Here is a 20843-nt window from a genome sequence, read left to right as displayed (position 1 = left end):
ATCCATTACAGTTGTCTGTTAAAATACAAAAATAGCCTCAGCACCAGGGCCTGGGACTTCCTTCTGAGAGCCAAATTCCCCAGCCACAGTCAGTTCCCAACTGCTTCCCTTCTGAAACACAGAGGTATTTTCCACACACTTGGCCTGCTTTCAGTGGGAGAGGTACAGTCCTCTTCCACCCCTCCTTTCTTCATCATGACCTTTCTCCAGAGCAACCCAGATCCTCATAGGATCCCATAGGAGCCTGACACAGTCTGGGGAGTTGTGGAATCATAGATATGTATTTATCCATTGGCTGCACATTTTGTCCAGAAGGATCCTGTGAGATATAATGTCAAAAGCTTTACTGGAATCCAAAATTATTACATCAACTGGCTTCCCATGATCAAGGATTATTATTATGATTGGATACCTTGTCATGAAAGGAAATAAAGTTTGTCAAGCAGGACTTTCCCTCATGAAGCCGTGCTGTCTATGACCAGTGTCTGCCTTGTCTTCCAAGTGTTTTTCAATAACTCCCAGATTAGTCTCCATAATTTTACCAGGCACTAAAGTGAGACTGCTGAGGTGTTTTACTACTCAGCACTGGCACATAGGAAGACTCATCTGTAGATATCTAGGGACCACAGATGACAAAAATTATGACTGCTAAGGAGAGGAAACTGTGGGTTAAATGTGGTATAGAAAAGAGGAGGGGTTCGTGATAAGCATTTGCCATTCTGCTAAGAATGGCTTCTGGGAGTTATGCCTTTTTTGTACCTTGAAATTACATGGAAGAAAACACCAGGAACAAAAGACTGCTTTGCTTTTGGTGAGAAAGTTGAAATGGGTGTGTTCCTTATGTATTAAGCAGGTGTATTCCTTTTATATCAACATCACACTGTCTTCTGCTGGGTGCAGACTGGAAGAAAGGAGAGATTTCACCAGTGCTCTTTGATAACCTGGACAAAACACCAAACCCATCAGGGGACTGGTGGGGTCTCCATCCTTTTGCATCTCCCTGCCCATCTCTGCAGATGCTTTAACCCAGCAGGACCCCTGCTCAGCACAGAGCCCAGGCTCAGCAGCCACTCTCAGCAGAGATCTCCCAGTCACAGAGCTGCTGCACACACTGGAGATCAGGGGAGGGTTGGAGAGAAGGGGATTGTTTGGGCTGGTTTTTCTTTTGAACCCTATAATAACACTGCTCACATCTAGCTGTGCACACTCTTTAAAGAGCTGGGATTCCCCCTTCTGATAGCAGCTACACAGCAATCAGGCTTTTCTTTAATCTCCACCAAACTATTATTTCAACATACCACCCACACTGACAGATGAAAAAGCACTGGTAAAAGGGTGTTGTTGTTTTGTTCTTTCCTTCTCAGAAAAAAACTCGGGCTCAGAAGAAAAGCTCAGAGTCCGTCTCTGTGTGTACTAACTCCTCCTTTCCGTCTGGAATTTCCCATCAGTTATGCCATAAACAAACTCCCTTCAAATATGCTAAAATAGAGTGAACTGAAATTCAGCAGCAGACATAGAATTAGGGACTATTTGTTATCTGGTGGTTACCAAAGAAAGATCAAGAGCTGATAGAATCTGATTTTTTCATTTCAGACTATTTAAATTTCTTATTCAATAAAGTAAAAATTCACTTTATAAATTAGGTTGCATTTGAATACAGCTTTTAATTTGATTTTGTGATTGAGCTTGATAAGGTTTTTAGCTACAAGAGTTTGTTCCTTCATTCCCAAATAATGGATAATACTTTGAAGAGCAAATACCAGCATGTTATTGCCATTTTTCAAAAGGATTTCTACATCTTAACAGATTATTTATTGTTTTGTTGTCCTATCACTGATGTGTCTACTAAGAGCCCCTCTGGCAGGAGACACAAGATGGTGCCCTAACAGAAAATGTTGTTAGGGAAAAGGGCACAAATCTTAGATTACCATGACAGGTTAATATTTTTTTACAAGAAACCACTATAAGGGAACCATAGAATGGTCACAGAGAACACCAGAAAATGTTATTTTTATACAGTACAGAAGCTTTCATTCTCTCCTCCTGTTTTTCTGCCTTTAGATTGCTAAGAAGCTTTTTTGAGAAAGAGGCCTGGTAATCCACTGTGTCCATCTTTAAAATAATTTGTTAAGTAAAATTTCAAAGCGAAAAGATTAGCTGACATATCCCTGGCTGTCATTCCACCAGCCAGCAGGCAGAGGCAGGATGGATTAAGAGCAGATCTGCTGAGAAGGACTTTAGGATGCTGAAAGCCAACCATGTCCTCAGCAGCAGTCAAGGTAGGGGACTCTGTCCCTCTGCTCCACCTGCAGTGCTGCTGGACATCTCACTCTGGGTGTCCCAGCATCAGAGGGATGTGGAGCAATTGGAGCAGGCCCAGAGGAGGACCTGAAGATGCTCAGGGTGCTGGAGCATCTCTGCTATGAAGACAGACTCAAGAAAGTTGTAGATTTTCAGCCTGGAGTACAAAAGGTTCCAGGGAGACCTTCCAGTGCCTGAAGGGGCTACAAGAGAGCTTTTTACAAGGGCATGGAGTGACAGGAAAAGGGATAATGGATTCAAACTGTCAGAGGGCAGGTTTGGATACTGAGAAGAAATTCTTTAGTGTGAGGGTGGTGAAGCCCTGCACAGGTTGTCCAGAGAAGCTGTGGCTCCCCCATCCCTGGGAGTGTTCAAGGCCAGGTGGGATGGGGCTTGGAGAAACCAGTTTTCCTGGTCATTAAAGAAGTCCTGAGCAAAAGGACTGCCTGGATGTCAATGTCATGTTTCTCCAGGGCACCCAAAAACCAGGTGTAGGACACCAGTGGCTGCTCCTGCAGCTACCACAGACATTCACATCCATCTCTCTGCAGAAGACATGAGCTCGTTTACCATTGCCCAGAGCCCTCACTGACAGCTGGACATGTATCTTAAACATCTTGAAACCAAGCAAAGACACTGTATTCTTTCTGGATCATCTTTCTTCTTCTGTCCTCACAGCCCTTTCCTCCTGTTCCTGAAAGTGCCAGGATGTCACCAAGCTGATCAGACAGGGAAGTGCCTCTGCAGGGAATGGCAGGCATACTTGATGGGTGTGCTTGCATTTTGGTGCTTGGCAAGACACCCTTTATTTTCACCCAGGTGTTTGCTGTGTGTTTTCCATAAGCTGCAGCTCCAGAATGCAGCTTGCCTTTCTCTTGCCTGTGATCCTGTTTGCCTGGGACCTGAGCAGTGATGCTGGCACACACTTCCAAAGCTACCAGCAGAGAATAATAAAATATTTGCATTTCTTAAAATCCTGAAACCTGCAGGTTTGGCTGAACATAGGTTTCATGCAAAAAAATCCCACATCTGGGTAGCTTGAAATGCACAGAGAGTTGTGGTGTCAAGGTCTGTAAACTCACTCCAGAAAAGCTACCACAGGTATCACTCTCATGCACCACAGACAAACAGACAGACAGATAGATTTTCCATCCCCAGTGTCACGTATTAAAATGTGCCTGCACCACCCCAGCACCAGGTGAAGCTTCACCACCTGTCTTTCCATGAATAATTTTCTTTACAAAACTATTGAAGCTGCTAGAGTCGGGAGAAAAGATGATGGAAAGGATGTTTTGTAATGTCGAAAAATCATTCCAATTTATATGGTTGCTTCACAAATGAATCTTCAAAAAGTACATTTCCAGCACAGAAAAGAGGGCATGAAAATCATGCTTGGAAAATGAGGCTGTTAATTCATTGTTTAAGTGAAAGCAAACTGCTGAACACAGAACAAAATCCCAGGTGTCTACAGGAATACCAATTTATAGCAAGATATATTTATACTGTGCCAGAGCTCAAAAGTCAGTGTTTTCAAGGGTGATTTCCAGTAGATTTTTCTGTAGTCTGTTCCATTATTATGATGGAGCAAAAGGATCTGAAAAACTGGTGGGAAAGAAGGGGGAAAAACTTGGATTTTCTTTCTCCTTGGGGGTATACATAGAAATCCCATGGAGGACCATATTTACTTTTTCAGACTGTATCAGGGAATTTATCTGAGAAAAAGTTAAGCAAGCATCTTCAAATATGTGCCCCACTAAATCTATCACTTTAGCTGGAGCCTAATATGATACTTTCAACAGGTAACTTCCTTTCTTCAAAACATTAAGTTGCTTACAACAATACGTTTTTGAACTCTTCATTAAAGCATTCAAAAGATGTATGGTCGTGGAATGTAGGGACATGGTTTGGTGGTGAACTTGAATGTGCTGGGTTAACAGTTGGACTGGATGACCTTAGAGGTCTTTTCCAACCTAAATGATTCTATTTTGTGATTTCAGCAGAGACTGGAAGGGGTCTTTCACACCCACCAACACCCCCAAGACTCAGAGGTGGCCAAAAAGGACATCAGAAGTGACCACCCAACTGCAGGAGATGGTTCCATGGCCTGGCCACTGCAGAGCTCACCACCCACATGTGAGCCTCACCTTCTGGAGCTCAGTGGCACAAAGGAAGTGCCACAAGAAACAAGTAATTGAAAAGTAGAGCCTGCCCAGGTCTGTGAGCTCCCCCACAGTCAGGTAGACCACAAAAATCTGGTAAAGCTTCACAAAAATGACTTTGCACAGAGGTTCTGCAGAGAGACCTGCTGCTGATGGGAGTGTGCATCCCACTGCTTGCTGAGGCTCATGTAAGGGGAGGATTCACCTTAAAGGAAGTTACAGAGACCTCTGAAGTCTTTTTTTTTTTTTTTTTTTTTTTTTTGTGAAAATCTGAGCAACAGAGCACAGGGCTCACAACTCTACCCTCTGTGACTCCTGCATCACACAGCTGAAGTTCAGATCAGTGGCTCAGGAACTGATTTGCTCTCCTGGCGTGCCCAGGGTGATTCCAGCTGTTTACATCAGGGAATTCTTAGTGCAGAAGGACCCCAGGATGATGCAAGTTACCCATATTAATAAAGAGAGGCATCCTTTTGAACCAAATGGTTCACAATGCTGAGTGTCCATGTGACTGCAGACCTCCACAGCACACCGGGCTCAGGCCAAAACCCAGCACATGAAGTCCTGTTCCCAATGAAATCTGCCAGCCTGTTTTGTTGTCCCCTTGCCTTTTTCCTCCCCCTCCTCCTCCATTCCATTTCCTTTTCCTGTGTGCTTACATGGCAGCCCCTGTGTGTGTAAATCAGCAAATCAAACTATCTACAGAGCATTATTTTCTATGTTATCTCTGTTCTGCAAAACGTTTCCTGCTTTCCTGTCTGCGGCTTTTCTCTAAGGTGCCCCTCGGTGCTGAGCCCCAGCTGGGGTCACGCACGGGCTCCTGCCAGCTCTGTGACATCCTCCCCTGGCAGGTACCAGCTTCCTAAAGCCACCCCCTCCAGGGCTGGCTGCAGCTCTACAAATGGACTGCTGGGGTCTTTGTCATGAAGAGCTGGCAGCGAGGGTCGCTGAGCACAGCAGGAGGAGCTGATGCAATGCAAACACCAAATCCCTTTGAATCCCTGCTGCATCAGCTGGGTCCAGCCTGGCTGCAGGGCAAACTGAAGGAGGCTAAGGGGTAAACAACAGTAGCAAAAAAAAATTTGGACTTACAGCAGAGTGTTTGAGTGAGATTTGGTTTATCTGAACTCCAGGCACTTCTGTGTATGTCGATTCCTTGTTCTTCAGACACTCTGCTCCTTTGGGATTTGGAATGTGGAGGATGAATTTTATGACTCTGTTTCTACAGTTGACACAGTTTTTGGGCTAACCTGAGATTTCATATCCAAAAATACAAGAGCCCTGCAGTAGCACAGAGCTCTGGGTAACCATATTAGCTGTTTGCACAAGATGCAAAACCAGCTGGAACTTCTCTCTGACTTGGGAGGCTTGAACCAATTTCAGGTCGTGGCCCAGGACTGCTGCTGCATTGAGTTTGTAAAAAAACTTCTAAATGAGTATTCTTTGAACTGCACCCTTTTCCTCCCCATGCACTAACAACTGTAAACTTTCTACCCCTGTGGGTGTTAGAGATTCTTAGTATAAGGAGGGGTTTTTATTAGAAAAGAAAGCCAGACATATCTGTCACAAGGCTGCACGTGCAGTGTGAGCAGCAGAGCTGAGCCTGTGGTGCAGAATGACAGATAGTGATGGGTGCCTGCTAACTCATTATGTTTTCAGTTTCCTTCTACTCCAACAGCTGGAGCTGAATGAAAGGACAAAGTGGATGGGCTGGGAATCTTGGGAACACATGTGTTCAGAGACTGAATTCAAAGTTTGGAGCCAAATTTCTTGAGCTGCAGCAGCACACTTGCTGTTAACTTTGGCCACACCACTGGCAGCAGGCTGTGCCAAAGGAGCTGTTAGATATAACCCCACCTCATCCCAAGGACACTGAGGTACAAACTGGCACCTCTCCACTCTAAGCACACAGAGGATAAAGCTGGTTTTGCTCCAGAGAAGTCCGTGGTCTCTCAGAAGGCCTGTGTGACAGCCAGCTCCTGACAGGGACCACATTAATCCCAGTGTGACGCGGATAGGACTGTCAAACATTAATAGTTTCTCTCTTCAGAGTGAGAGACCCTTCCTTGAGGAGAGCATGATCAGTCACACTCAACTTAGTGGATTTCCACCTCTGAGGCACACAGTACATCACTGCAGCAGTGAAAAAGGAGAACAGCCAAATTTTGACACACCACTCATAAAAACAGGCAAACTTAAAGCAGGAGGGCTTCCCAGCACAGATGTGAGATGCAAGCATTTATGCAGCCTGACTAAGCAGCAGGAATCTGACTGTCATTCTGCCCATCACATGTAGGAAAGCCACTGAATAAAAAAATCTTAGCAACTGACAAGCCCATGCTTTTAATTTCCAGCAGCAGGACTGGAAGGTTCCTGCATTCCCTGCAAACTGCCTGCTATGGACTGGGGGTGCATAGTCAGACTAAAATGGTGTGAGCTCTGTGCTGGGCTCAGCTCAGTGGTTTTGTCACTCTGCTGGCCTGGCACGTGTATCCACCTCATGTGAGGGAAAGACTCTGCAGGTAGGAAGTGGCTGGGAGGAAGTTGAGCAGAGTTTAGCACATTCTGGCTGGTTTTAGCAGAGTTTAACAAATTCCAGCTTGAGGGATCCAACCTGTCGTTGATCCTAATATAAACTAAAAAAAGAAATGTGGTCAGCTTCCTGTCCCAGACCAGCAGCATCACAGCCACCAACCAAGTGTGACATCACAGACAACCAACTTTGAACCACAGGCTACTGAGATTCTTTGCCAGGCACAGCTGTGGATCATACCAGTGCAGGGACACTCATGTTGCCGTGAGAAATATTACAGAGTGGCAAAAAACCAGCAACAAAACACTCTCTTGCTTGGTGCAGTAAAGAGCAAGAAAGAGCAATTTATTGAAAGAATCCATTGCCTTAAATAAGGCAGTTTGTGCAAAACAAAATACAGACAGATCGTTGATCAGAGAAAGAAACACCTTTCCCATGGATCTAACAGATGTTTATCTCTGTTATCATTCTTTGTCTTATGTTTACAATAAAGAAGGAATCACTAGCTTGGGAAAAATCCTAGCTGAGGCTGGGAAAGTTTCATGGCCTGAGAAGAATAATCTGGATAATCTTTTGCAATATATGACCATGACACTGTGTTCACTTGCAGGTGGGGGAAAAAGAGGCAGGTGATCTGACATTTCCTTCATTTATAGGTTCTTGTTGGTCACAACCAGAGGAAGATAACACAGAGCATTTTCATACACAGTGGAAGAGAGAAATATCCTACCTGCTTTTTTCTTGATGATTTCTAAATGGAAGAAAAGGCAGTGAATAAGTCTAAAGCCTTTCAAACACATTGGATCCCACCAGTCTTCCACAGTTATTTCTGTTCACTGAGCAGTGATGCATAAGCAATTTTCTCTATCATAGTGCTGTGAAAATACAAAAAAAAAAATCTGTGTTATGCAGAACTGAGTTAAAACAAGGCTGGACCTCTTCCTCTCTTATTGTTTGGACAGTCACTATACTTCAGTAGGAAAATGATGAAGAGTGCATAGAAGACATCACTTAAGCAGCTTGCCTTGCTTGAACATGCTACCTTAAAGGCAACTAGCTAAATAGCACCCAGAAATGAAATGGCAGAAAGAAATATTCTCAAAATGCCCAATCTAAACTCGTTGAGGTTAAAAGAAACATTTCCATTTACTTCAGTTGGATTTGGCCAGAGATTTTCTGCACTCTGCTTTAAATGGTTCTTCATCTGATCTTTTTTTTTACTGACTAGGTAAGATATCAGTACAATATAGCTCAGACTAAAATTTATATTACTGTACTGCTTTTATTATCTCTACCAAAAACAGAGTAAAGTTATTGAAATGTTTGGTTTGGTTTTGCCATCCACAGAAGTTCTAGCTTGGTGTTCATATCCAGTCACAGAAGATCTTGTCAAAAGTTTTTGAAAGCATCTTCCAACATGAAATCTTGGATCAGTCTTCATCTTGCAGGGGAATGGTTGTGGGTGATGTCAGTTGGGGCTGTATTATTGAGAGAAGCATGAAGAAGATAAATAGCAATATTTTTCAAGTGTGACTAGAAGATTCAAGGGCACAGAGATGTGTAATCTTTCATTTCCCATGGAGGACCATACAATTTTCAAAGTTTCATCATAAAATTTAGTCAGAAAAAGCAAATGTCTCTCTGACTATCCTAAACCAAACATCAGGGAGAAAAGAATCAGGCAGATATTTGACCCTACAGGTGATTGCAGCCAAATGGGAACCCTGAGCTGGTACAGCACAAATACCACAGAGGAGCCCACTGACCTCTATGAAAACTGCAATTCTTCAGGTCTGAGAACACTCTGCTCTTTTCTGTCCCACATGTCTAAATGAAAGACAAATACAGAGACAAATCAGCTGTAGTCATTTCAGAAACATTATTCCTTCATTGTGTTTTCTTTTGGATTTGATTTCTGCACAGAGAAGGAACAACATGAAATCACACATTTGAGACAGAGCACAGACTGGTTCCAGCAATATGTCCAGTCAAGCTGAGCTGGTGCAGACAGAAATTTCACCTATTCTCCTCCACAGATAGAAACCAGCTTCAGCCTCTTTTTTACCCATTTCCTTCTGGTTCCTGAGAATAAATTGCTCATTACAGGAGAACCCATCCCCAGAAACCTTTTCAAAATGGAACCAAAAAATGTTTTTCGCACCAGAATGAAAGTACATACCAAGCATTTGTTTAATTTTCAGAAGAAATATTTCATTTTCAATGCAGATAGCAAAAGTAAATTCAGTTCTCTGCTTGCCTTAGGTTGCCACCCTACAGTTCCTTCCTGTCCCACCTTATCCCTCAGTAGTGTGCAAGCACTGACAGACCCTCGTGGGGTCCTGTAAGCACCTCCCTGCAAGTGGGACTGGTAGGAGTTCATGGAGAAGTTGCCTGAAAACTTAATAAATCTGGTCATAACTGACTTTGAGTGACACACAGGTGTGCAAAAACACAGGTCTCACAAACAAGGTCTAGGCTATCAATGTAACACTGGGATCTTCCTCCTTCACACGAAGCCTAGGACACTTGGTAAAGGTCATATTGCTCCTTCTTATCAATGCTCTTTGCTATTAAGGAATTCCTACAACTGAATTCTTCTTTGTCTAGAAGGTGCTCAAACCACCATCAAATCTTCTTTAGCATTATCAGCCTTTTCTATCTCATCTGGCACCAGTATAGGCTTTCTCTCCTATCACCACTCCCTTCATTGGGCTCTAATATATTCTCTAATATCTAATATTTCCCATTTTCCAATACCCAGCCAATTCACACACATTCAGGTGAGTTTATGTGTCTCACCAGAGTGGGAATTACCTCCAGAGTAGAAACCAGTCCCTCCTGCAGGTGCCCTGCCCCTGAGGAGCCACAGGACTTGGGGCAGTTCATCAGACCCTTGTCCCTCTGGGGCATGTTTGCAGTGATTTGGGTGCACAGCCAGAACAGGAGCCCAAATCAGTCTGGCAGTCACAAAAGAAAACTCTCAGCCCTGTACAAGTGACAGAATTTGAAAGCAAACACTTTTATTTTTTAAGGCTGCTTCCCCTCCTTGGTGGATACCCTCTGCTTCCTGTGCACACCCAACTAGGAGTGACACTTGGGGACTCTGGTGAAGCTGTGCCCACAGAACTTCTTTTAGCTCTCAGCACTTAGGACTGCACGTGGTATCACCAGCTACTTCCTGCAGTTCTGTCTGAGCACAGAACGAGCTGGAGCACTGCATCATCTACTCCGCAAAACCCAGGGTTAAAAAAGAAAAAAAATATGGTAAGTGTTCCATCTCTGAGTCAAGGCATTGCTTCTATTTAGCAGTATTTTCCTTTGTTCTGTTTTGGTCACTGTTTCTCCATGCTGTGTGTTTGTGCTCAAGAAATGCAGATGGAGTGGATGCTGTAGTCTAAATCTCTTTGTGATTGATGTAGTTGCTGGGTTTGTATTAATTAACTGCAGTTGATGCAGTCCTTCCTATCTCTCCTCTTTACGAATTCCCTTTCCTATAAAAAAACAATATTTCTCTTAGAAATCAACTTTTGTTCCAGTCAGGGATAGATGATTATTAGGATTGAAGGATTTTGGCAGAATAGAAGTTGTTGTGAGGTTAGCTTTACCTATTACTGCAGTGCCTGAGCCATGAATACAGAATTATAATAGAAATGCGAATGCTGAGAATTCACATCCAGCCCTTCCTCTCATCCTTACTCTACTGCAAAAGCAAGGCAGGAATTAATTGTCAAGTTTACCTGTTGGTCTATAAAGACTAATTGGATACACTACACTCCTTCTTTTTCTCCACCTTTTATTCACACAGCACTGCTTCTCTCTGGCACTCAAGAATGTGGAGACTAACTGGAGTTTAAATTACCTTTTTTTTTGTCATATTTTTGGAGTTGACTACTTTGCCAAACACCAAAGAGCATCTGGGTTTATTTTAAACCTGTCCTTCTCATAATCCCATTTAGATCTGCTGCTGCTGCCTCTAAACCAGCATCTCTTTAACTTCCAGTTAACTTCATTGTGAGGAAGAGGGGTGTAGGGGGGTAACAAAACCAATGAAAAAAATAAACCAAAACACTTATTCTGCTTGTTAGCATGGAGTGGGCAAGATTTTTTTTTCTGAGATATTTTTTCAAAGTTCTGTACACAGAACACTATATTTAAAGAAATTTAATGTTTGAGTGGGACTCCCCCTCTGCACAGATTTCTGCCTGAAAGTGCAGACAGCTCTTTCAGGTTCAGCACTTCCCAAGCCTCTTGGGAGACTGATCTTACAGCCTCGCTGTGATCACACAAATTACTCTGCTGTCAAGTGTCAGGAAATATCTACTAACTGGGGTTTTTACATTGATAACTTCCAGGGTAGATTCTAAGTGTGCCAACAAACAATGAGATGCTCATTGTGGTAGATGTATAAATAGCCAGAGAGATCAAAGCTGAGGACTGGGACAAAACACAACAGATTTAGCAGAAGTGAGTGGGCTCACAGACATGTCAGAGGTGTGTGTATGTGCAAAGAGGAATCTTTGGTTTTTTTTGTTGGTGTCACTAAAATCTGAAGGGGAAAGCCCTGCTGCTGGGTATGCTAAGGTAGCTACAGGAGGTGACCCAGATGTCAAAAAGGAAAATTGAAGCTCTCCAATTAGTTGAGAGCAAATCAGAGGAAAAAGAGGAACAAAGAAATTGTGTTTCATGGTAAATGGAGAAGGAGGAAATATATGTGTCTAAGTTCAGAGCACTGTTAAATACCACTTGTAGGCACTCTGTTAAAAATAGGATTGTTTCAAGTAAAAAAGGTAGTTTTACAAATCCTACTTGCTCAGAGACATCCACTTCAGACAAAAGTAAAACAATTGTGAGATGAAACTAGCTAGACTGCTGGGGAAATCCTGAAATCTAAAGGATAACAGAGCACCCCTTTTTAATGGGTACACTGGTGGGTTTGAACACAGATCTTGGTGCTTCTTTGTTCAGCTGCTTGAAGTCAGATTTTCCTTAAACCTGGCAATAAGACATGTTCACCTCTAACACTGTGGCAGCACAGCCAGACTTCCTCACCTTGTTAAAACAGCCTGTTCCCTGATATCCCAGCCTGCTCTGCAACACCCAGCCTGTTCTTTTGGGAATCCAGAGCAGTATCCACCCACCTGTAAGCCCTTAGTGCCAAATCTGCTGGCACTTGGTTGTGCTTCATCATCCTTCAGCACCCTGATGCAGGAAAGAGGAATGGGAATAACCAGTCTCTTCCTCTTCTTCTAAAACTTTGTAGTTCTGGCATAAGCCATTTGAAAAGTTTGGTCAGCTGGGTTTCCAAATGAGTCACATCTTTAACAGAAGCATTATACAGTTAGGCTCCAATGTCAAGGCCACCAATTAACCTGCAATGGCTTTAGGAAGTCATTGAGCTCCAGTTTCAGATTTCAGGTGTGAAGCAGAGCCACTCCCAGTTGCTCACTTTCACTGCTTCTGCTCCAACACCCACACTTTCCTTAGCCTTTTGACTTGACAGGCTTCATAGTTTAGCCTCAAATTTATGACAGCTTTTCTGGGCTTCCTGATGCTTCCCCTGGCCATGGAGCCATTCCTCTGGTTTTGGGATCTTCTCCACACAAGCTGGAAGGCACCAGGGAGTAAATCTGCCCTGCACTAGCTGCAGTCTGGTGCTCTCTGGGAGGACTGAGAAACTTTGCTAGGTCCAAAGTCCCAAAATCCTGACTCATACCCTTTGAATCATGAGACTGAAGAAAAAAGTTCCCTAGTATGGGTGGATTTTGGGGTCTGTTTTTCATCTGTGGACTTCCCTTATCTACAATGACATTTAAGCAGTTTTACTTGTTTTATGAATGTTGAATATTGTGGTCTTAAACCCAACATCAGGATCATATTTCAACATGTATGTCCAATATGTCAACATACTTCTCTCCCACCTAGCAGAGATTCTTCTCTCCTGTGCAGTCCCTCTCCAGGTAACATGGCACTAGGACACCCAGATTAGGGAAGGATCCCTTTTTAAAACCAGGCCTTAGTCAAAACTGAATTATGACAGTTCCCCTTTGTCATACCACAGCTGCTCATTTCAGCAAATTAGCATATTTAGTACTATTGTGGGATTGTTAGATTGTGGAAAAGGGGAAGTGGATCTATGGCTTTATGTAAAACTCTGCACGTAGGTATTTAAAATCTACAGTTTGAGGTAAATCAAGTATCTTTCCCTCATCAGGAAAGATTGCTGAGCTCCTCCCCTCCTGAATGGCAATTGATAAATAACTTCTCTTTTCTACCAAATATCTTCTTTATTTCTATATTTATTATTATATTTCTTTTAATATCTTTATAAGACTCCTTCTATCTGCATTATATCTCATATCTGCAATATAGAATTAAATGTAAAGGCTGTATAACTAATTCCAGGGTCTTGCTGCTTTCAATCTACAAATGTCCTGTAACTTGCTTTAAACAGCACTAGGCAAGAGAAGGGTTACCTGCTTCAGCAGTGGAAGAAAAATATTTTAGGATAGAGTTGTGCTCAGGCTGAATTCCCAGGATAGCTTTAAAACACAATTTTTTCTAAACAGTGTTTTGAAACTATATAGTGCCAAGATTATATATTCATATATTATGTTCAAATTGTAAATTATGTTGCTTGAAAATACATGGGTTTATGTCCAAATTTCAAGTTATATAGCTCCAAATCCCACAGTGTTATATCTATCAGTAAAAATGATTGGACTGATGGGTAACCAAGTGAAGCCATGGCTGTTTCTCCTTTTTATGCTGAGATTTGCTTATAGGAGTGACTTCCTCTACTGATTTGTTTATTAATAATGGGGAAAAATAAAGCAGTTCACTGACTTGCTGGGCAAATGGGCCATAATCTGTTTCTGTTCAAAGACATAATAAACATTTTCCCTTCTTTCAAGAACAGCAGAGCAAATTCTTATTTACAGCAATTTCTAACATTCAGATTAAGAGACCCAAAAGTTTTTCAGTTGATAATTTACAGGTTGACATGTGGGAGGAGTGACATTGCTGGTGAAGAGCACTTCAGGTGATACAAATGTCACATCTGGGAACTGATGTGTTTCAGTGTCAGATTGGAGTGTCCAGCTGACATCCTGCTGGCACCCTTGTGTCAAATCCTCCCAGCACAACATTCTGCTAAGGAAAGCACACAAAATCCCTCGGGAGAAACTCAGGTCCTCTTTCATTGAAGGCTGATTTATGCTTTAAGACACACAGGTTGTTCTCCTCTACAGATATTGGGGACAGGAAGGAAAGTGTGAAAGTTTGCTTTAATTTTAACGATCATAGAGGTTATTTTAAATTTTTCCTAATATCCACATAAATGCCTCAAAACTTTTGGCTCTTACAATAAATCCTGGAAGAGATGGTCAGAAAAATATTAGAAAATAAAAAATACATTCATTAATGTGCTTTTCTCTTGCAATTGCACTCAAGTTATGGATTTCACTGTGTCTTTTTTTTTTCTTCTGTCCCTGTATATCTCAGGTGAGTTACTCCAAAGACTTTAAACAAATCTCTGTCCAACTATTGTGCTTTTTTAAACTTATCCTTCTCTTCCTGGTAGCCATATCTGTAATTTTCTTTTTTACTTTTTCTAATAGCAGCTATTTTTATCACTCCAACTTCTCCTTTGGAAATTTAAACAGCTTCACATGAGCAGTTAATACAAAAATAACAAAAAAATAGACAAAGTAAAGTCTTTTGCTTTCCTGTTTGTTTTCACTTCCCTTTCTTTACACTTTACTGTTACTGAAAAGATTTTTCTTCAGAAAAGATTAAGGCAGCTGGCCCAAATGAGCAGCAGGAGCCGCTGCATTTTAGGAGTATGAAACATAATTATCTAATTGTCTAACAGTATGGACACAACACAAGAACATTAGAAATGGAAGAATGTAAATACAGAGCAGGCATGCAGCAAATCTTCGTGCATGACCCCATCTTCCAGTGATTTGTGCTCAGGTGCTTCATGACCTTTCTGCCCTGGAAGATGAGATGTTTTGCATTTGAAGGTGAGAAACCTGCGGTTTGTCTCATGCATGTTCTCACATAGCAAGAAGCCTCAGAGTGCTGAAAAAATACATTTGAGCTGTTGATGCAAAACACAGCCAGTAGCTGCTGTCACACCAATTATGGTGGGTGAGATGTAGCAGACCAGGATAGGCCACAAAAAGGTGAAAACAGCTACTTTGGAGAGGCTTTGCTTGACTGAACAATACAGGGCAGCACAGACAACTCACTGGAACAGTCTGTATCTCACAAATGTGTTCTTGGATGTTGCTCATCCTTGTTATCATCACTACATTTGACCCTTTATGAAAGCTTGAAAATTCCTGTGTGTGATAAATCTCTAGAGTTCTGGTATTCAAACCAAAAGTGATGATCACAAATATTAATAGAAAATGGAATATAGTTTTTTTTTTTCATCTGTGTAATTATTACTGTTTTTCACTTGAATTAATATTTGAGTTGCAGGTTAGCCTCTACATCCCAGAGGAAGACAGAATTGGGAATCTTCTGGGCTGAGCCAAGCATCAGACTATTAAACTCTGAAGGTCTGAGAAGAAGATATAAATGTACTTTCAATTGACGAGGTGTATAGGTAGAAAAAGTTGACTTCAGTCACAGGGTGGATTGTGGTGTTACTTCCTTCCCCTTAAGGGTGTGTCAAGACAAGTGAAAATGTCACCAGGAGAAATTTCATAAATTGTCTGCTGAGTGCTGCTTTGTGATCTTCAGTTTGAGGGGGAAATCTTTCTGCAGGCCTGCAGAACTGAGTGGAGGCAAGTGAAGCTCTGAACTCGGGGTCGATGCAGTGGCCAGTGGAAGAAGACTCTTCCCTGGACAGGGCTGAGAGCCTGGAGAAGGTGGGGAGCCAAGCAGAGTGGCCTCCTCTCCTCCTTCCTTATACTGGGCTGGGACTTGGAGCATTCCTGCTCCAAGGGAGGGATACAAGCTCCCAAGCTGGCAGGCCAAAGCTCCAGGACAGTCCTTCAGCACCTGCTTTTTCTTGTGGAGAGTAAGTCCACATCTGTGGCTGCACCTTGGCAGCTGAGGTGTTGCACTTGGCAGCTGACACCATTTACAGGTGAAGCTCTCTTCACCTCAGCCCCAGCCCTGTGGCTTAGTCCTGTGCCAAACACCAAGGTAAAATTCCTGCTCCAGGCAGGTAGCTTAGAAAACCAGAGGCATCTCCTTCCTGAGGCTCCCTCATGGGTGCTGAGCATGGGAAGGAGACTTGGAGCAAAAGTGAGAGGGGAGAAGGCAAGGCAAGCATTGGGAACCACATGTCCACAGAACTCTTCTACTGTTTCCTGCCCTGCATCACCGCTGACTGCTCTGGGGGAAGCCAAACAGAAAGGAGAATATTCAGACAAGCACAGGCTTGAGAGAAGTGTGCAAAGCCAGGAGTAGGGAAGGAGAGAGCACCCTCAACTACTCCTGAAAGTGTTTTAATTGGGATGTGTGGGAGAGACAAGCTGATGAGTAACTAAGGTGGTGTGTGACTTGTGCCATGTCCCTGCCCTGGATGTCACCATCTGCCTGACTATGAGCTGTATTCACCTCCTGTGCTTTACCATGGAAGGGGAGGTGTCCAAGACCCTCGGGGGTGTGCAGGTGCACAGCAGCTCTCACATTGCTAGGCATGTTTGAGTCAAGAACAAGCTCTGTATGTCAGCTCACAAATAAGGCCTGGGCAGAGAACCACTGCTGCCCCTGAAATCAAACACCTTTTTTATCCTCTCTACACAGCAGTTTGGTAGGTGGCCCAGAAGAGAACCCCTCCTCCTCCACCAGTCCTTATTTCAACCACTGTGTTCATAAGTTAACACCAGCTCAGACACCCTCTGGGTTAAGAACCTTTTTCTAATATCCAATCTAAACCTCCCCTGACACCATTTCAGGCCATTTCCTCAGGTCCTATCGCTGGTGTGAGTACTGTGTCATCTTCTCCACACAGCAGCGAGGATCCTTTCCTCCATTCATTCTGAAAACAGGACAATATTGAACCCAGCTTTTTTTTTTCAAATATGTCTAAGCTGCTCTCCAGCTTCACATACCTTAGTTTTGTAGGCTGATCCCCATGTGAGATTTTCGCTGCAGGTGATACACGGCGTGAGGAATGATGGCGGTTTTAGGATTTATGGTATGACTTTAGAATGGGAACTGACAAAAAGGAGAAGGATGATTTTATATCCAGGGACTAAACTTCAGATCCCCCTTGAGAGAGCTTCCACATAGCCACCAGAATCCAGTCCAGCTCTCAGAGGTAGAGGGATGTGACCCTTTCTTTCTCAGTTTGTGTCTGGGGGAACCTTTCAAACATCCCCCATTCCACTTGCTCCACTGACACGTCAAGTCGGCAGTTCTGGGACCAGAACCTTTACTGACACATTTTTAAGTGATGCAGTGCTAACTTTCCACCTTGTCTTCTGATTCTCAGGAAATATCAGCTGGAACATTGGAACCACCCATCATAATGGAACATTCCATCATAATGGAACATTGTCTAAACAAAAGTGATAATTCCACCTGCCCAAAAATGCCCTATGAAGAGAGTCAGAAACTTCTGGTTGCCGTTTACAGCATCGTTTTTGCTATAGGCCTTCCAGCAAATTGCTTAACTTCCCTGCTTACGTTTGTACAAATCCAAAGGAAAAAAGTACATGCCATCTACATTTTCAGTTTATCATTGTGTGATCTGATGTATTTAAGTACCTTGCCTTTCTGGATTATCTACGTGCAAAACGGGCATAAATGGACCATGGGTGACATTTCTTGCAAAATGACAGGATTCATCTTCTTCTGCAATATCTACATCAGCATTCTGCTTTTGTGCTGCATCTCTCTGGATCGTTACATAGGACTGGTGTATTCTCTGGAATCAAAGGGGAGAAGAGAACAGAAAAAGGCCATCATAATAGTCTGTGTTCTCTTTGCTGTGGTTGCACTAATTCACACTCCAGTATTTTTAATGGAAGAAAATGAAACCTGTTTTGAAACAGTGCCCCTTAGCATATTATTGGCTTCTTTAAACATTGCTAGATTCATATTTGGATTTGCCATACCCTTCATGATCCTCATTTTTACAAACTACAGTATTTTCCAAAGTACAAAAAGAAGCAGCAGTTTGACTTGTCGCCAGAAAAACAAAGTGAAGTATGTGGCTATTGCCATTATTCTTATTTTCTTGATCTGCTTTGCTCCATACCATGTGATGCTGGTAATAAGAGCCGTATACTTTATGTTTCATCAGGACTGCCCATGCCCATTTGAAAAAAAAGTATATTCAGTTTTTACAGTGTCTCTGTGTTTAGGCACTGCAAACGGTGTTGCTGATCCAATCATCTACGTTCTGGTCAGTGAAAACATCAGAGAAGAAACTTACAGAAGCCTGAGAAGATGGAAATGGAACTCAAGCAAGCTAAATACATCCACTGATCACAATACTGACACCATAAAATTGGAAACACCAAAAGAATCACAGGAAGGGGGGCAAAGAGAAGAAAATGGAGAAAGAAAAGATTCGTCTGACATTCAGGCCTGCACTAGTGACAGAGACCAGGAAAGTGGCAGCTAACTGGTACCTGCTGGAACAAATAAGAAGCTCCCAGTGCCAGCTGCAAGACACAAGTTTTTGCATGCTGACATCATCTTGCATGTCCTGCATGGGTCAATAACTCCTTGTGAGGACACTATGGGAGCAATAGTTTACATTTCTGCTTGTCTCCGACAATAAACTTTGCCCACCAGCATCATTGGGGAAAATACTGCTTTGCTAAGGATATGTATATTAAACTAAGTAATTTACTTAGACTCAAATTGGGATCTTAAAAGCTTATTTATTTTTTTTTTACTCACTCTTTTTCTTATATAAAATAAAACCAGTTATATCTTCTGAGCAAAATAAAGCACTGCTGAGGAACAGTGTACAATTTTTATGGTTGAAATTTTTGCTTCTTGAGGAGGCACATGTTCAGGTTCTCATACATGTGCTCTGCTGTTAACCTTTGTGGTTAACCAGTGGAAAATATTAAAAATGAGTAAGTCTTTCAACAAGTGCCTTGAACATTTTCCTCGTACTCCAGTATGTGACACGTTCAGGAGAATTAGAGGGCAAATAAATGGCCTGATAACACAGATCAATAGTACTGCTGCTGCATTAGTCAACATCCTGCACTGCCCTAAAATTCTTAAAATGTAAAATTCTAATGCTTGATAGTTTACAATCAGTAAATTTTACTTGTTTTGCAGTCGGATCTAGAATGCACTGAAATATACAGAAAATATATACATTTCCAAGTGGAGTCGGGGACTGCTTTTATGCCACTGGTGACTCATCTCTGCAGATGTACATGCAAACTGTCCTGACCTCAGGATTTTCATAGTCTGAAAGCAAACTTTAATGAACAACAGCAGTGAATGTAGAAGAAACCAGTGGTACAGGTTTCTGAACTGATTGACATGGATGTAAGTTAGCTATTGACCTCAATGAATTCAAACCTCTCTGATGATTTTCCTCTGATAAAAAGTGTCGAGGGACAGGATTGCCCTGTTCTGTGCTGAGCTGATGAGCCCTCACCTCAAATTTTGTGTGCAGTTTAGGAGCCACAATATAAAAAAAGACATTAAGCTGTTAAAGAACAACCAAAGTAGGGCCATGAGGACAGTGAAAGCTCTGGAGGGAGGATATGAGGAGTGTCTGAGGTCACTTGGTCTGTCAAGCCTGGAGACTGAAGGGAGACCTCATCATGGCTTCCTCATGGTAGGAATCAAGGGAGCAGGCACTGGTCACTTCTCTCTGGTGACAGTAATGTGTCCTAAGGGATGTCCTGAAGCTGAGTCAGAGCAGACTTAGGTCAGATGTTAGAAAAAGGCTCTTCACTCAGAGGTTGGTTGGGCACTGGAACAGGCTCCCCAGGGAAGTGGTCACAGCACCAACCCTGAGTTCAAAAAGCATTTGAACAATGCTCTCAGGCACAGGCTGTGAGTCTTGGGGTGTCCTGTGCAGAGATGGACTTGATGATCCCTGTAGGTCCCTTCCAATTCAAGATATTCTATGATTCTGTGAATCAACCCTGGAACCCAGTGCCACAGATGCAGGGGCCAGGGATTATCAGGGTCTGATGCAACAGCTGCAGTTCTTCTGCCTCAGTGAAATTGCATGCTGTTCTAAATTACTTTGTCACTATGCATCTTCTCTTAATGCAAATCCTTGGAGTTGCTTTGTTCAGACACACTCTGAAACAAAAGCTTTAGAAGTGACAAAGACTTGTGCAGTCTGATCTAACTTCAAAATTTACCTAGATAATCTCCAGAGTTGCTTTCCAAACTCAAATATTCTGTGATAGATTACTGAAGGGGTTAGGGGCCTCATACCAAGAAATGCATCCACATGAGAAAACTGGAAATGCTGATTTCTTTGGATATACAGAAAAGCAGCTTTATGGCTGAGTGAGGGCATCAAGACACTCTCCATATTGTTAAAATATCCCATCAGATAAAGTCACTGTTTCTTGTCTGATAATTCAAGCACACTACCTATTTTTTGTCAGTATCTGACTGTGCCACACAGGCAAAAGAAAGGTCTCAGCATTGTCACAAGTGTGAGATACACAGCAAAGGGCACTGCTCAGTTCAGGGCAGATCTGAGAGGTGGATTGATTGTGAGGGTCTTTCCACCCTTTTCTCCTGCAGAAACACCACCAGTGAACCCACAGGTACTGCTTTGTGCTTGCTACATCAAATCTGCAGTTCTCAACACAGCCATTTGGATCTATATCCATATGGATCTGGCTCCCAAGCTCCTCAACTGAACCCAAGCTATGAGTTAGAAA

At 42.6% G+C, this 20843-nt stretch overlaps 1 protein-coding gene and 1 long non-coding RNA gene across 4 annotated transcripts; one reads left to right on the top strand and one right to left on the bottom strand.

Annotated features, from left to right (window-relative positions):
- Window positions 1-3771: 3771 nt before the first annotated feature.
- Window positions 3772-7053, bottom strand: LOC306802963. Its single transcript, XR_013774528.1, has 3 exons — window positions 6932-7053; window positions 5553-5635; window positions 3772-3903 (listed from the first exon to the last, which is right to left on the bottom strand). It is a non-coding gene; the product is annotated as an uncharacterized lncRNA (long non-coding RNA).
- A 3125-nt stretch (window positions 7054-10178) lies between these two features.
- Window positions 10179-18645, top strand: GPR132 (G protein-coupled receptor 132). 3 transcript variants are annotated; one of them, XM_079309524.1, is made up of 3 exons: window positions 10179-10257; window positions 17080-17152; window positions 17450-18645. In XM_079309524.1, exons 2-3 carry the CDS (start codon window positions 17129-17131, stop codon window positions 18584-18586), a joined length of 1161 nt encoding a protein of 386 aa, XP_079165650.1. In that variant the 5' UTR covers window positions 10179-10257; window positions 17080-17128; the 3' UTR covers window positions 18587-18645. The 3 variants fall into 3 exon arrangements, with proteins under 3 accessions (XP_079165650.1, XP_079165651.1, XP_079165652.1); XM_079309525.1 differs by lacking the exon at window positions 17080-17152 and having other exon boundaries at window positions 10189-10257; XM_079309526.1 differs by lacking the exons at window positions 10179-10257; window positions 17080-17152 and adding an exon at window positions 16659-16765.
- The last annotated feature ends 2198 nt before the right edge of the window (window positions 18646-20843 follow it).

Source organism: Erithacus rubecula (assembly GCF_903797595.1).
Source record: "Erithacus rubecula genome assembly, chromosome: 6".
NCBI classification, from domain to species: domain Eukaryota; kingdom Metazoa; phylum Chordata; class Aves; order Passeriformes; family Muscicapidae; genus Erithacus; species Erithacus rubecula.
Note: the sequence above shows the minus strand (reverse complement) of the source record. Positions and strands in the feature narration are given on the sequence as shown.

What these genes read in the sequence shown, in the direction of transcription:
- GPR132 (XM_079309524.1), top strand. Translation starts at nt 17,129, where the DNA reads ATGATGGCGGTTTTAGGATTTATG. An exon ending in TGGCGGTTTTAGGATTTATG is followed by an intron (nt 17,153 to 17,449) that starts GTATGACTTTAG and finishes TCTGATTCTCAG; the next exon opens with GAAATATCAGCTGGAACATT.